Raw genomic sequence first — 15,456 nt, 5'->3', positions numbered from 1 at the left:
CTCACTGCAAACAAGCGTTGAGCCATGTGCCGGCTGATTCCAAACAGTCCACCGCACGCGTCGACGACCAGGCAGCTTCGACTTTGTCGATGAGCATTGCAGGGGAAAAGCGATGAGCCTATGCCGAGCTAGCACTGAAACCAACCACCCGTCTCGTGTCATCGTCACTGCGAGGACACCTCCTCTGCGGCTCCAACTTCAGGAAGACAAGTGAGGCACGGCGACCCCTCGAACACGTCGAATGAGACCAACTACCAAAGCTCGGTTGCAGCACAACTCCGCCCGAAGCCACCATCATTGTCACACAAGAAGTCACACAACGTCCGCATTGCCGGATGGACAAGTGCCGACCACAATGCTGTAAGCGTCCAGCCTAAGGAGTGTGCAAACGGGATCCAATGCTCCTCAAGGCGATGCCCCAAAGAAGGAAGTGACAATGCCGCCGCCGCCGCCCGACCCGATCCGACTGGGCCTTAAGCTTTCACCCGAAGAGTTGGAACCGAGGGTGTGTAGGGGATGGACTGCACGACGATGCCTCCAAGAAGATGACATGACGGCCGCGGACGCCGGCACCGTCAGCCGATAAGAACCCGGCAAGCTTTCGCCCAGAGCATCGCCAACACCACACCCTCACGCATTGCACCTCCGCTGACCCGCACACCTTCCATGAAGCCCTCGCGCCATGACCAAGTAAAAGCCACCACCACACCACGCAACCACCACTGGTCTCACCGACCAGAGACAAGAATAGGACGGACAACACACCTCGACGACGTCTTCTTAAGAGCGCGACACCTGAGGGTGTCGCCATCGCTGTCCTCTGCCAGCATCTTGAGGGGGAGCTTTCATCCGCCGCTGCCACACTACTCGCCAGAGCCCGAGCCCGGTCGGACCACCAAGCAGCCTCTTGCCACAACCTCAGCCACCGTCAGGGATGGGGGGGGGGGGGTCGAGGCGCCGCAGTGCTACTCACCGAGCAGCACGGGAGCAAGGGGAAAAATCTTGCTTGGATCAATTATCAATCCCAGCTTTGGTCAAGTAAAGTGCTCTGGTACTTCTGAAAAATATCCACGTGCATGGATCTTATCAATCCAAGCTCTCGTAAGTAAACTGCTCTATCATCTCTGAAAAATACGCCAGGCAAGTTTAGGGTTATGGTTAACCGGAATTAATATGTATAGTTTGCCACTTATAGGAATTAGGAGGTCAAGGTTTGATTTCGACGGACCCATGAGTTAAGCTTTTTTCAGACTTCACTCGAATCTATGTGCAAGAAAATCCAGTGCTACCGAAAGTCATATGATCCCGTGCTCCAAGCTTGGGTCATGAACATCAATTAACTGCTTCTGTGTGTGACCACACAACTCTGAAGGATGTTTTCTGCAATTTTCCATGGACTTCATCTATGTTTCTTGGATCGAAGATCAAAGGGTTCAGGCTTCCCGGGAGCACAGGGGCATGTAAATCCCAGTATAGCACTGGATATGCACTCCTATGCTACCCACATGATCCGCCATTAGCGCACCCCCTCGCTGCTTTCCTTCCCCCACCCCCCACCACACATCCATCCATACGCATGCCGCAAAAGAACACGCGCATGGATAGTAGGTAGACCATAGATGCAAGGAGAGAAGGGTTAGGTTATCGTGCCGCAAACACACACACACACACACACACACACACTCTGCAGTAGTTCATCCCACGGCTCTGTTCTCTTTTTTTTTTTCCTCTGATGATTGGTTAGGAACAAAACTGGAGACAGGCAAATCCAAACTTCCAAAACTTTCCCACCGGGAAACCACCCAAATCAGTGTCCCTCTCCAAGCTTGCGAAAGGATGCAAGTATGAACCATCTCCAACTCTACTCTTCTTCGTCATCTTCATCTTCCTCTTCAGCTTCCTTGAGCCACTGCCAAGGAAATGACAAATTATTACTACTAGTATACCTCAGACAATTCATATCATAATGTTTTTTGTCATGCCAACCAAACACATGCTACAAGCCCTGCCATCATACCACGAGTTATCAAAAATACAATCAGCTGAACTTGCGTCAATATAGTACTAGATATTAATTAGTCAAGTGTAAATCATTCCCCAAGACAGAGAGATTTAGGACCAGGGAAAGCAACTACAGAAAAAAAAAGCCATGAGAAACTAGCAAAAGCAAAATGAGAAGGGACAACTCGACCAAGTGCAGCACATATACCTGAATAAAAACATCAGACTGTTTAACGAAAACTTTATCCGGCTCATCAGCATTTTCTTTTTCTTCCGCCCATCTCAAAATTGCGTCTTCACTAACTATCTCCTTATCATAGAGGTAAGGCAAGATCTGCATTCAATAGCAGATTATCAGAACCAACCAAAACAGTACTTCATCAATTCCAAAATAGTGTACACACCACCCAGTAGTGCAAACAAGACTATATGTATATCCATAAAAATAACTTGTCGGCAACTGAATAGCTCTTTACCTTTGAAAACAGTGGAGAAAATTCTTTTGTCATCTCTTGACACATTTCCTCGAATTTCAATAGTATTTCCATCTGCATCACCATCACGAAATGATTCATTTAGCTATGCTAAATATCAAAGGACAAAAACACCACAAAATAACACAGGAACTTCCTTGAAAAAGGAGAAACCCGGTCTGAGGCTCAGAGTGCATGTTTCTTTCATGAAAATCTGTGGGGAAATCCTGTTTTCAAACTGGACCTAAAACTTAACAATCACAGTAGAGGCCCTTCCGACAGTCTGTCATGCAACAGCACAACAACTTGAAATCGAATCACCACAACCACCACACTACATGGAGTACACGCCCATTGTGCAGATCAATATCTCACCAGGTCAACTTATATGATAACCTCAGTTATAATTTGTAGTCTCAAAATATCTAATAAAGAAACCCACAGACTCAAATATTGAAGAAAACTGACATGATTAAACCTGACAATGAACACATTGGACACATAAAATCATTAAACCTGACAGTACTTCTGCAGAACCAAGTTCAACTTTTCAGGTCCCTCAAAAAAAAAGATCAACTTTTCAGGCATATGCTACTCATGCAGATTTCAAGGGATTTATCCAGTATATCGTCAAGCCATACCTCCTCATCAACTGTCTTGGTGTAATTGCGTAAAAGATCCTTCCACTTGGTAAGTGCGTCCGCAGTTGACTTTAGAAGACTATCTATATAAAGAGGGGGGAAGCAAGGCAAATAAGCTTGCATCCCATATCAAATCTAACAGCTATAAGTATACCATATCAAAAAATGCATGACCCCAAAGTTCCACAATAAGAATGAAACTGTCATGTTTGGAATAAAGGAATGTAATGTTTAATGCAAAATCCTATGAACATCCTGCATAACCAAATATCCAAGCTAAGCTCCTCTGTAAACTGGTTCATTTCTATTACGATTAAACACCCAAATATCTTAGCTAATGATCAAATAGTTATCCCAATTTTAAGTCCACAATGGTTACAAAACTACAAAGTGCCCTAGAAATCATACCGTTAGTGGATTGTGCAGCAACTAATGCAGCCCTCATTATCGAATAGAAAACTGCTCCAGCACAATCTGCGTGTTGAAGGCTATAAGACAACCTGAAAAGTAAACACAAAATTGCAAACAACGCAATCAGCATGATGACTATAATAAAAAGATAGACAAAACTACAGAATGGGCATGCTCCATCGATGATCTGAAGGTTGAATGGACAAAACAATTATATTAAAATAGCTGCACCTATTGATGTAACTTTAACTAGGCAGCTCGAAAAGCATCTGAAGTTCTAAACGGAAATCAAAGAGACTAGTTTATTATGGCCAAGCCATCAAATTGGAACAAGACACAGCAAACAACTTTCATACTCTAGTCTATACAAGCAAAACTAGTGCTTGGGAAACAGAGTGTTAATCTAAATTCACATGCTTAATGAGCATTGGCAGTGCGAAACAGTTTGCAGTTTTAGAATTTAGATGGTGTGTGAAGCATTGCTACAATATTCCTGCAGAATAAATAATGTAGAATATGACTTCTTGTTTATTCAATGTTCCATATGAAAAAAAAAGTGATTGTATCTTATCGTGATATGTATATTTTAATTATTTTCCATAAAATAAAATATCTTCTGCAAAAAAACTGCCCTTTCATCTGCTTGTGTATCATTACAGCCTTAAAAAGAAAATGAAAACTACAGCATGTTACCCATAAATAAAATGTTGTCCAGGATAAACCATACTCAAAGGATGACTGACGTGTTATAGTTGTATACATTTATACAGTCACACATACGTCAGTGGGACAGAAAAGAGCTTACACCTGAGCGCGTTGATTTCTAGTATCAAATTATCTTGATGAACCCCATCAACTGCCCGTTGGAAAGTCTCTTCGACCTACGTAGGGTAAACCAATCAGTAAACTGAAAAATAAATAAGAGTATGAGAATCCCAATTATATGCTACTAACCTCTTTCTCAAACTTAGTATAATCATCATCCTCAATCACACTAATCTCAGAATCATTGTCACGGTCTGCTTCAGATGGACAGTTGTTCAAGTCTTCTTCCGATCCAACATCACCGTCAACAGAAACTGCATGCTGCAACTCTTGAAGTTTTTCTTTAGGAATTGGAGCAATTGATTGTCTCCACTCCTCCTGAATTCCAGCATCACCACTTGCCCATATGTAACCAAGGACACCAGAGGTACCAGTCTAAGCAATATCAAAGACAGCAACCATAATGATTATAAGATCAAGACATGGCAAATGCATCACCAGGGTGCCTGGAGATAATCCTGACAACTAACACAGTAATGGTAAGCACGCATTGCAAAAATCACTGTGCCATCTAAGAATAGAAGAATACCTCAGATGCCCCTAAGTCATCATCTTCGGATACGATGGTAGGGTGGTTGGCATTACTCCTCGTGCTGGAAAAGGCTGAAATACAGGAATCCAGTTTGCCAAGTAAAATGTGAGTGATACAGGTCCAAACAACCATAAGAACAAATTGGAAAGGCATGTATGAACAAGAATGGACATTTTACGGTATGCAGGCTTACGTGCACTATCTGTAACTCCAGAATTGGTGTCAGCATACTCAAGTTCCTCATCACTATCTTCATTTGAAGGCTTATCAAGTAGTGACACTTTTGAATAGGCAGGAACAACAACATTCTTTCCAACTTTAATCTGACAAATAAGAATTTCATCAATATTAGCAAGGCTGCTGGATAGAAAATTACAACTGGTACAATCTGTTCCTAGAAGATAAATTGGGAGCATAAAAACATACTCCCTCCGTTCCAAAATAGATGACCCAACTTTATACTAACTTTAGTACAAAGTTGGGTCATCTATTTTGGAACGGAGGGAGTAATATATAGCAACATACCTTAAACGACAATATGCAGCCAGGCTCAACAATTGCCCCTGCCCTTAGATGCACATCATCGCAGACTAAGGAGTTACTCACTTTGCATCCATCTTCAATTATGACATTATCCCATATATAGGAACCGTGAATGAGAACGTTTTTCCCAATACTGCAACCTTCCCCAATTACCGAATTCGATATCTTGCACTGCTCTCCAATACTTGTTGCATTGCCAATAACAGAATTCGCACCAATTTGTGCAGAATGCGACGATGTTACATCTAGAGAAGACGTGATTCATATGGAAAGGTGGTGTTATACAATTTACAGGAACGGAAGATGCTTCCTAAATGACAAGTCAAAATCATGCCCAAAAAACCACAGTTTAAAACAGCCGATGTACCTTGACAAAGCATTTTAATAATATTATCAACTAATATCTGCAACCATTTCTTCATTCCAAATCAAGCATATTGAGTTGACAAATTCATCGAGATTTGGAGGAATGAATCAAGGAATGATATCAAACAAGGTACAGAAATAGATCTTTGCGGAATTCTCTTTTCAGTACGTAACTACGCATACCTGATGCCTTGTAAATTCCTTGGCGGTGAAGTTTCATTTCATGGCAGTTACCAAAGGATAACACATCAGGCACCATAGGGTATGTCCATCTTTGTATTATATCTTTGCTCACGGCATCATAACTCCTGAAATTATCTATTCTTGCAGCATAGCTGGAGTGTATTTCATGAGTATAGATTTTGTATCCCATAATCTGAAACGATTGGCAGGCCGTTTGATTGTTACAGAAGAGACATGATAGCAGAGATGGCACTCATGATACTGCACTAAACTCTAAAGACAAGCATCATGTTCTCTTGTATTAAATAGGTCCAGTGGTAGTGAATGGACTTACATCGTCAACAAGTAAACCCTTCACAAAATGACGCCGGAGATGTTGATAGTCAAAGTTATCGGTAAAAAGACTAAGGACATCTGGCGAGCAGATATCAATATAGCAATCCTGTCAGAAAAAGAGGGAGATGAAGATCAATAAAACAATAAAGATTTGCAAGCAATAGAGAATACATATGCATGGTCTCAGTAACATAGCAAAAATGAGCTTAGAGAAGAACATATATCCATTATTTAATCAACAAGTTTGAAAGCAGACCTCCATGTTATTATGCAGCTGGAGAGTAGGATTATTGGCCAGTATATCCTTATCAATTGTCACGCACAGGTGTGAGCTATCTGCCCTATCCTCATAATAAAGTAGCTCCTTTGTCTCAGATGCTAGCGCCATAACAATTTCATCATTGCCCAAACGTGTCTGGTGCGTCAGGATTGAAGGTTTTGAATGCTTTATAATCATAGTCATAACAGCAAGTGGGTCCTTTTTCCTTCTGTCCTTGTGTTCCTGGAGAACCTCTTTTAAGCTCATGTTGCTGATTGTATCACCGCTGATGAGAACAAAATCACCATTTATCTACACAAAAGGAAACAATTGAAAGTATAAACGAAATGGAAGACACTGTGTCATTATGTGAACATATGAGGACAGAACAAGCAAGTAAGACTGCATTACATATGTGTTACAACAATTGAGGCACAAGCTACAGCTAGTTGGACAAAAAAAAATGCATGCTCAGTTTCACTTAACGACCGATAGATGTCTCCAGGATATTGGAGATACCTGCCATGTACGTGATTTGGATCTTACTATCCTTTTCTACGTTGATGCTGAGACTAGGTTCATGCATTCCAGAGTTCTCTTTGTCCATCTCATTTTGTGTTTTGTCTTCCCGTGTTTGTATTCAGAACATGCTATGTGTGTCGTCAGTTCTGTGATACAGTATGTGCCAACCCTATATGAAGAATCACTGGAATTTTAAACCGATTGATACTTAGTAGTTTGTACGACATAGGACATACTATTACTAAGTAGGCACAGCAATCACAGAGCTAAGCACTTCAAAAATATCTAAAGTGAGCAGAACTAATGCTTTCAGTATGATGTTGTAGTTAAAACCTTGAACATCTTTTCTGGGTAGTGGCTATTTGACAGGAAAGCCAATATTAGGTTTGGCTCTGACTAGAAAATGATATTGTCATGTTTTTCATCACAATCTCTAGCTGGTTGCAATTGTCTCCCAAGTCCACAGTATAGAGGCAACCAGTACCTAATTGGACGACGTTTGCGTGAACTGGAATGACATAAAGTGATAAGATTTTAATCTATTTTCCTTCGTTGAATGAACTGGAATGACACTGCCAAAATCTCCCCAGGCTTCAGTTTCACATAGGTTCACTAATTCACTATAACTTCTAGTCAACGATAAAGTGTTAAGCAGTAACAGCAACAGACACTGCAGCTAATACTGCAGTCATGCACAACCCACAGCAAGGGTGCGGGTCAGAAACTCACAAGGCCACGGCCATACATGACGCGGAGAGCGTCGCCTGCGCTGATCGCATCATGCGACTCGACGGCCATGACGGCCATCTCCCGGGCCGCGGGCTTCCCAGTCCAGCCCGCCTCCTCCAGGTGCTCCTTGACCTGCTGCGCGTGCGCACAGCAGAAGACGAAGACCTCCTCAACGCCCTCGGTCTCCAACCAGGACAGCGTGTAGTCGATCATGGGCACGTTCACCAGCGGCAGAAGCACCTGCGGGGACAGCACAATTCAGGTGCCAAGGGTGCACGCGAGAGCGGACAGGGGGCGGCGGTATGGTTTTGGGGAGGCACGCGGTACCTTGGGGCGCTCGAGGGTGATGGGGCGGAACTTGAGCGTGAAGCTGTCGGCGAGGAGGACGGCCTGGAGGGGCGAGCGCGAGAGCTCATCGGCATCTTCTCGGGCGGCGGCTCCGCCGCGCGACTTCTTCTGAGACATGGCTGCGGCGGCGGCGGGGAGGGGCGCGAGCTCTCCTTCTTTTCCTTTCTTCTCCGATTTTTCTGTGTACAGGGAGCACGGCCGTCGGAGTCGGGGCGTTAGAGAAGGACCTCGGGCTGAGACGGAAGAAGAGGAGCTCGTCCCGGTGCTGCCAGAGCTCGGGCGGAGTGAGGCGTGGCGGCCAGCTTGTCGCGGCGGCCCGGCGGCGCGAAACGCGGGCTGCTCCTGGCGGCGCTAGGGTTACAGAATGGTGAACGGGCAGAGAGGACATAGCGCTGCGAACCGGTACGCTCTTCGTCTCACCCGGCGGTGAGCCGGTGACAGAAAACCAGTAATTTTCCCGACCTCCTCACAAAAAATGTTCGGACCAGTCCAACATTCGAAATCCCATGAATCTCCTCCAAGTTGATGTCGGACTATCTACCCAGCTTCATAGGCCGTTCCAATTCCAACATTCACAACCATTAGATTTTGGATGAGGGAAATCCGGATCGTTTATTAGAGCATCTTATAATCAAAGTTGCCAAATCCGAGCCCCCATGCGTTCGCCGACGCGTCCGAGCGCGTTCGCGGACAATGACCGGGCAGGCATTAAAAATCCGCCTCCATCAAATCAAATCCTCAAATCTATACTAGTCTCATACAACATTAAGTTGCATACACAGTTAAACATACATGTCATCGAACAATAAAAAATTAACATGTTCTACTAGCTACAAATGAAACGGTAATGAAAGAAGTTCATCCACGGCCGCTCTTACCCTTGTTGTCTCTTTGCGGAAATAGTGGTCGAAGACGCAAAACGGATCGAGGCGGATCTGCTCACAACGGGAGATGCCTGATCCGTCCTCATCCTCATCCTTCTCCTCCTTGGGGGGGGGGGGGGAGTCCTGCCATGGCACGGACCACCCCTCCTTTGCCACTTCGCGGTGATTCGGGCACGGAGGGCTTCCTCGTCCTTGTCACGGTGGCGTGTGATTCTGCTGGCTCCGCCTCGAGGGCTGTCGCGACATCCCACGCACGCTGCCTCGCGCCATCCGACCCCACGCCGTGCGCAAGAAGAAGCCCAAGAAGGATATCATGCCGGAGTAGAGGGCCAAACAGTTGGCGAAGAGGGTTGGCCGACGGAAGGTCGAGGCAAACAAAAAAGAAGTCGCTGCTGCACAATAGGAGGTCGCCATTGCGGACAATGAGGCCCTTGTCGCCAAGGCCACGCACCAAGGCTCCTCCTGCTAGGGTTCCATCGTAGCGAACGGTCCATTCTTGCCGCCGCCATGGCCGCGGTGAGCATGGGCTCGTCGGCTGCCTGCTCGCCACGTCCAGAGTCGCCACGTACCTCCACCATGCTGCAGACGCACGGCTTCCCTCCCAACACGACCCATCCATGTCCTACACCTCACTTCGGAATTGCTCACCAAAAGTGATTGTGATCACACCGTCCACTTCCGTGGTTGTGGCCATCAACCTCAATGCCACACCTGTGACCGATGGGTCATCCACCGGGGCGCAAAGGGAGGCGACCACTGGAGATTCCTACTGGCAACCTTCCTGACGCCCGCAACGATACGCCGGCCCCGACATCCACGCATGAAGACTCGTCCTACTACAATGATTCACGGAAAACATCATTTAGATGGGCGGCCAAGCGTACGATGCCGATGAGACCCAAAGCCAAGACGGCCGCGACCACTTCACGCAAAGCCAAGAGGGCATGGACGTCCACGACAACCAAGAAGACACCCACAACCAAGGCGACCAATGGCAAGAAGACACTTACGGACAAGAGGAAGAAGACAATGTGGACATTGAGGGGAGCCTTTTTATGCAGATGAGCTCACTAACCAAGACAATGCACAAAAGAGGAGGCGGCAAAGCATTCAGATGAAAGCATACACAAAGGATAATGATAATTAAGTTGATTCGCGAAGGTTGGAAGGAAATTGGACAAGATCCCAAGATAGGTGCTGAGCAAAAAGGATCAACATTTTGGCGAGAGTTCATAGATACTTTCATGAACGTAGGAAGTTCCCGACCTACAAGTTTGAGAGCAATCGTGGTGACGTGTCAATCTCAAAGAGGTGGTGGATCATTTGGCAAGAGTGTAATAAGTTTGTGGCACCCTTGAGAGGATCGAAGGCCGTCGGGTAAGTGACCTAGATATCAAAGACACGGTATAAGATTCCTTCTTCTTGTTCATATGTGTGTATCTTGTTGATTGATGATTTTATGTCCATTGCATATGAATGTACATTTTTGTGTTTATTTTCATTTGTAGGCATACCAAGCTTTGGAGCCTCCAAGGCCCAACATTGGGACATGCCATTCACCCCTCACCCATTTTTGGACGATCATTTGCGATTGCCCAAAGTTTAGGGAGCAATATGCCGCCCAAAAAGAAGAATGGAGGGCCGGTGTCCGTCATTGAGCATGGTGAAGGAGAGAAAGCGGCCTAGGGGGGAGATCAACTCCAAGTTGGATGAGAAGCAAGATGTGGCGACATTCACCTTGCAAGAAACTTTGCAAGGGTTCATGACCCAAAAGGAAGCAAGAGAGAAGAGGAAGCGTCAAGAGAGAAGAGGAGCAAATGAGGCCTACATCGAGATATACAAAAGAAGTAACTCGAGATCGAAGAGAACGTCCAAAAGAAGAAACTCGAGATCGAAGGGAACGTCCAACAACAGAAGCTTGAGATCGAGGAGATCATTGCAAACACAAAAGCAAAGGAGGTGAGGCTCAAGCTGAAGGAAGTGGAGATCATGATAGTAGACTTGAGCAAGATGTCCTAAGGAGAAGCGTTTGGTTCGAGAAGAGGCAAAAGGAGATGCTCGAGCCAGATGGTTGAATTATGGCCGAGAGCGCCATCATTTTTGCATGCCGGCATGAACTACGGTCGAGATGTATGGACCGTGGCCTTTTTGTGCTGGCATGAATTATAATGATTTTTTTTATAGGCGGGCAGATATGTCTGTACGTACGTCGATATGAACTATGATCGCTGGCATGAACTATAGACACTCACTTTAAATTTTTGATTTTATAGCAAAATTCAGCCGCGTAAAAATGAGTCGGCTGGTTGGGCGCACCGACCAGGTTTAAACGGACACAGCTATACAAGGCGCCTTCAACTGACCAATGGTAAAAACTGCATCCGTTTGCATCGGGGCGTCGGAGTTGCCGTTCTCCCCTGTGCACGTACTGTGTTTGTTTTCCCACCTCCAACGCCACGTGCTAACACCCACGCTTCTCCCTCGACACCTCCTCTCTCTCTCTCTCCCCAACGCGTCAGCGGCAACCTCCCTCTCCTCGCACACGGATCATTCCACCGGCACATCCGTACCACACGCAGCCGTTCTGTTCGTCGGTTTGGCGGCGAGCGGCGGAAGCACGAGGTACCTACCTAGTACTATATACAGAAGCAATCTCTCCTTTCCTGTCCTCCTCTGCATTGGTCTCTGGCCGTCCATGCGTTTTCGCTAGCTGCCTCCCCGACCCTTCCGATCGAGCATCGCATCTCTGGAGTCCTTGCAATCAAGCTAGAACCGGGAGAAGGACGTCGGTCAGCAGGTAAGGCTTTAATTCGGAGATTCCAGTTCCGGCGCTGCGATCTCGGGTGGACTCTGGACGATCCAATCTAGCTAGTTTCTTCTTGAAAGTTTCCCATCAGGAAACGGCGGGGGGCGCATGACGCTCTACAGTTTTTTCTTTCTTTCTTTTCTTCCAGTGTTGATGGCCATCTGTATATCATCGGGATATGGTTCTGTTTAATTGCGTCTCAGTTCGTTGATTCTTTGGAGGAACCTGTTTCATCTTTAACCTGTGCTACTGAATTAATGCTGTACTCTTTTGTGGTGTCAAGTCAACTACGCTAGCACATCCATCTCGCTGATACTACTAGATTAAATTAGTATTAGTAACAAGAATATGTACTTACTGTAAATTATTCATTAAAGAATCGGATTGGAACCATTCTACATGTCCCTGTAGTACTAACTTGTGCTGTATTAAACATTGATTTAACACTTATGTCAACTAGGCTACGCCAGTAACTATCAATAGCTGGTAGATTGGGAATGGGTAATCATTGATGAGTTATATGTCTCTAAAGAAACTGATTGCAGCAAACCCAAAAGACGGAAGAATTCAAAGGGGAGTAAGTAGGGCTTGCTTGATTGGCTAAGATTATACTAATTGGAAGGTTGCCTGGCAAAAGTACTAATTATAATGTAGGAAGGATTGATACAAATAGGTGTTATAACATGTTTGAGGAGTTATAATGTGGAAATGCTTTTATGTTAAGACTTTAATAAGATAGATGAAGTATCGAATTAGTTGGGTTTGGTGAGAATTGGTTGAACTGGAGGGAGAATGGAGGATCCATCTATGCATATTCTTGGAATAAGTTCTTTACTAATAGGAGATGCAGATCTTGACCAAGTGGCAGAAACAAATAGGACAGAGATGGCTAAAAAAATTGGTGTGGAATGTGGTCTTCACTTTTGACCTTGAGAAATATTGCACTGCTTAATTCACTCGATTCACCTTTTCTGTAATTTATTAACCACGCCGAGTGAATTTTTCATGTGCTCACACATGTGTCTGCAATTGCAGCATCCTTGCTTCTAAATGGCCGAGGAGGTAATCAAACAGGCTATCACTTCAACAACTCCTGCATCGGCTGAGTCGAAGAAAGAAGATTTCCCGGTAAATACCACTGAAAATACAGATGGCAACAGTTTGCCAGCCTTTCTGAGGAGGAAAGAGAAGCCAATCCCACATTACCAGAGAGCATCCACTGGCTCATGCCATGACAACTGCAAACTTGGTATTCATCATTCTTCCGAGTCTAAGAAATACTCGCCTGTTCGTGGCTGGCGTCAGGACCGCACGAACGCCAGGAATGGAACACAGGACCTGGCTGTAGTCATCCTACAAGGAGACAAAGCAAGAAAGAAGAGTCAGACGCTGAAGATTTCTCATGTAAAAGATGGCGCTGCTCCTGCTAAGCCTGAATTTACCAAGCAGAAGCCATCACTGAAAGGAGTACCTGGTCGTCTTGAAAGGTCTCCATGTGCAGAGTTGTTATCAGATGAAGTATCTGGAACTGTTGTGGCTGGAAACCAGCCAGATTGTGCGAAGTGCCTCATCATCTCACTTGATGACTTGTCGAGCTGTGGAGATGGACAATTGTCAGAAGGAGCTGTAAGCATTGAGCTGGATATGCCGTTGGCCATCCAGGACAGGGATGAGTCTGACGATCATAGTACGAATCATTCCGCAAATGACTCTGTAAGTTCAGTGAACATGACTAAGCAGACTGTGATGGCAACAGAGAAGCACAAACAAGATAAGGACGTGACTAAACCACAGAGCTTTTCCCAGGAGTCTGTGAAACCAAACAGGAAAGCAAGGTCGACTATAACCAGAAACACCATGCCAAAGCAGAAGAGCGAAATAACATCGCATGAGAAGGCTGCAGGTACATCAGCTGGAAGCGCCGATGGGCCAAGGACAACGGCCAAAAAGGCAGATCCTAGCGTTCCTAACAAGTTCAACAAGGAGAGGAAACTTAACTCCATTGTCACATCAACTCTTCCAAGAGTGAAGAAAATCAAAGCGCCATCACCAGCTAGCGTGATGGATTCGTGTGCCAAACCTGCTACAAATGAACATGCTCCATCTCCATCACCTCCTTCAGGGAAGGAGACTGAAAGAAAGATTACACTTAATAATGTTGCCAAGAATGCTCAACTTTGGCAAAACAAGGGAGAAGAAAAGGTTACATTGAGTCCACTGAAGCTGTCTCGTTCTACGGTGAGAGCAGTCAGGAAAGAAACTTCTGCTTCCCCAGTGAAGAGTAAGAAGTTTTATGGGATAGAAAGTTTTTCTGGGTGCAAGGATAAAATAACGAAGACAGCTTCGCCAAAAACACGAAAACCAGACGTTAACAACAAAGAGAGACAATCTCGCAAAGGTACATCTTATCTTTACCTTCTGAATCATAAATATATAATTGCACCTTAGGTCACAAATTTCCTAATTCTTCTATAAAATATTATGAATTTCACATGGCAATTAATAATGCCAATATGCAACTTGTATGGCATGATTGATTATAGCGCTGCCTTAACGTCTTGTATTTTGGAACGGAGGTACTAACATCTAACATGGCAATGTATGGACAAGTTTCTATGAAATATTTCTTTTCAAATAAACATATGCTTGGAGTTCATGGCAATAAAATGACAAGACATCATTCCCATTTTACAGAAAATGGGGCTATTGCAAGAACTGAAATTGCAGGAAGACCAAAGATAACATCCACGCCCTCAGGCGTCATCATGAAGTCGCCTCGCATGCTGAGGTTTCGCCGTGGCAAGGTGCTGAACCTTGGCAGCAACTCTGACAACAGCACTCCCAGACGAGTACAGTTCAGGCCTGCAGATGCTACAGATGACGGCAACGGAAGCAAGTATCCTGCCAGACGCAGAATCACCAAGAACAATGAAGCTAAAGCCTCTGCTGCATCAAAAGATTCAGGTGCTTCAAGAGCTGAAGTTGTTGTCCTGAGGCATCAGGGTGCCAATGACAAAAAGAAGAGCGAGCCGCGATTATTCAACAATGTGATCAAGGAGACCGCGAGCAGGCTCGTCGAGGCGAGGAGGAGCAAAGTGAAGGCCCTCGTTGGCGCTTTCGAGACAGTGATCTCGCTTCAAGGTATAAAGCAAGGCAGACCCAGCATTTCCTGACCTGAAGTTTGCCATGTGAAATTCAAGTAAATGTGGGGGTCTCTGGAGTTTCCATGTTAGAGGTTTCCAATTGGAGTTCTTGTGCACATTCCTTTGCTTTGGGTTCACAGGCCTACAGATAAGAAAAATCACCGAATAGGAATAATTTACTGTGCTGGTATACTAAACTAAACTTTGTTTCAGTTTACCTAATTCCAAGAGAGATTTGACAAAATTGGCTTTTACATTTGAGCTGCTGCCTGTTCCGTTCCTGAATGCCATTGAGCAAAATCGTCCTGGGGGTTAAAAATCTGCATTTGTTTTCTCAAGATTAAACTTGTGGTGGTGAAAATGATGTCATAACAACATACAAACTATCTCAAAAAGAAAGAAAAACGTCAGCGTCTCACTCCTAGGGACGCCCATATTCTCCTGCATTCACCGG

The 15,456-nt window shown here is 45.1% G+C and overlaps 2 protein-coding genes across 3 annotated transcripts; one reads left to right on the top strand and one right to left on the bottom strand.

The window, feature by feature from the left end:
* Positions 1 to 1,374: 1,374 nt before the first annotated feature.
* On the bottom strand, positions 1,375 to 8,558 carry LOC119307676 (translation initiation factor eIF-2B subunit epsilon-like). Its single transcript, XM_037583741.1, has 15 exons — positions 8,149 to 8,558; positions 7,822 to 8,061; positions 6,568 to 6,882; positions 6,310 to 6,417; positions 5,976 to 6,168; positions 5,409 to 5,671; positions 5,077 to 5,206; positions 4,881 to 4,954; positions 4,481 to 4,726; positions 4,334 to 4,407; positions 3,524 to 3,615; positions 3,116 to 3,198; positions 2,478 to 2,549; positions 2,210 to 2,335; positions 1,375 to 1,909 (listed from the first exon to the last, which is right to left on the bottom strand). Exons 1-15 carry the CDS (start codon positions 8,284 to 8,286, stop codon positions 1,862 to 1,864), a joined length of 2,202 nt encoding a protein of 733 aa, XP_037439638.1. The 5' UTR covers positions 8,287 to 8,558; the 3' UTR covers positions 1,375 to 1,861.
* Positions 8,559 to 11,479: 2,921 nt separating this feature from the next.
* Positions 11,480 to 15,256, top strand: LOC119307675. 2 transcript variants are annotated; one of them, XM_037583740.1, is made up of 3 exons: positions 11,480 to 11,675; positions 12,895 to 14,257; positions 14,554 to 15,256. In XM_037583740.1, exons 2-3 carry the CDS (start codon positions 12,910 to 12,912, stop codon positions 15,030 to 15,032), a joined length of 1,827 nt encoding a protein of 608 aa, XP_037439637.1. In that variant the 5' UTR covers positions 11,480 to 11,675; positions 12,895 to 12,909; the 3' UTR covers positions 15,033 to 15,256. The 2 variants fall into 2 exon arrangements, with proteins under 2 accessions (XP_037439637.1, XP_037439636.1); XM_037583739.1 differs by lacking the exon at positions 11,480 to 11,675 and adding an exon at positions 11,687 to 11,850.
* The last annotated feature ends 200 nt before the right edge of the window (positions 15,257 to 15,456 follow it).

Source organism: Triticum dicoccoides, chromosome 5B (assembly GCF_002162155.2).
Source record: "Triticum dicoccoides isolate Atlit2015 ecotype Zavitan chromosome 5B, WEW_v2.0, whole genome shotgun sequence".
Taxonomy (NCBI): Eukaryota; Viridiplantae; Streptophyta; class Magnoliopsida; order Poales; family Poaceae; genus Triticum; species Triticum dicoccoides.
Note: the sequence above shows the minus strand (reverse complement) of the source record. Positions and strands in the feature narration are given on the sequence as shown.

Excerpts from the sequence above, each read along its gene's own strand:
- LOC119307676 (XM_037583741.1), bottom strand. The coding sequence starts at position 8,286 with ATGTCTCAGAAGAAGTCGCGCGGCGGAGCCGCCGCCCGAGAAGATGCC. Across the intron at positions 4,408-4,480 it reads ATACTAAGTTTGAGAAAGAG|GTCGAAGAGACTTTCCAACG; the intron begins GTTAGTAGCATA and ends TACCCTACGTAG. Across the intron at positions 1,910-2,209 it reads AGTCTGATGTTTTTATTCAG|TGGCTCAAGGAAGCTGAAGA; the intron begins GTATATGTGCTG and ends TTTCCTTGGCAG.
- LOC119307675 (XM_037583740.1), top strand. The coding sequence starts at position 12,910 with ATGGCCGAGGAGGTAATCAAACAGGCTATCACTTCAACAACTCCTGCA. Across the intron at positions 14,258-14,553 it reads AGAGAGACAATCTCGCAAAG|AAAATGGGGCTATTGCAAGA; the intron begins GTACATCTTATC and ends CCCATTTTACAG.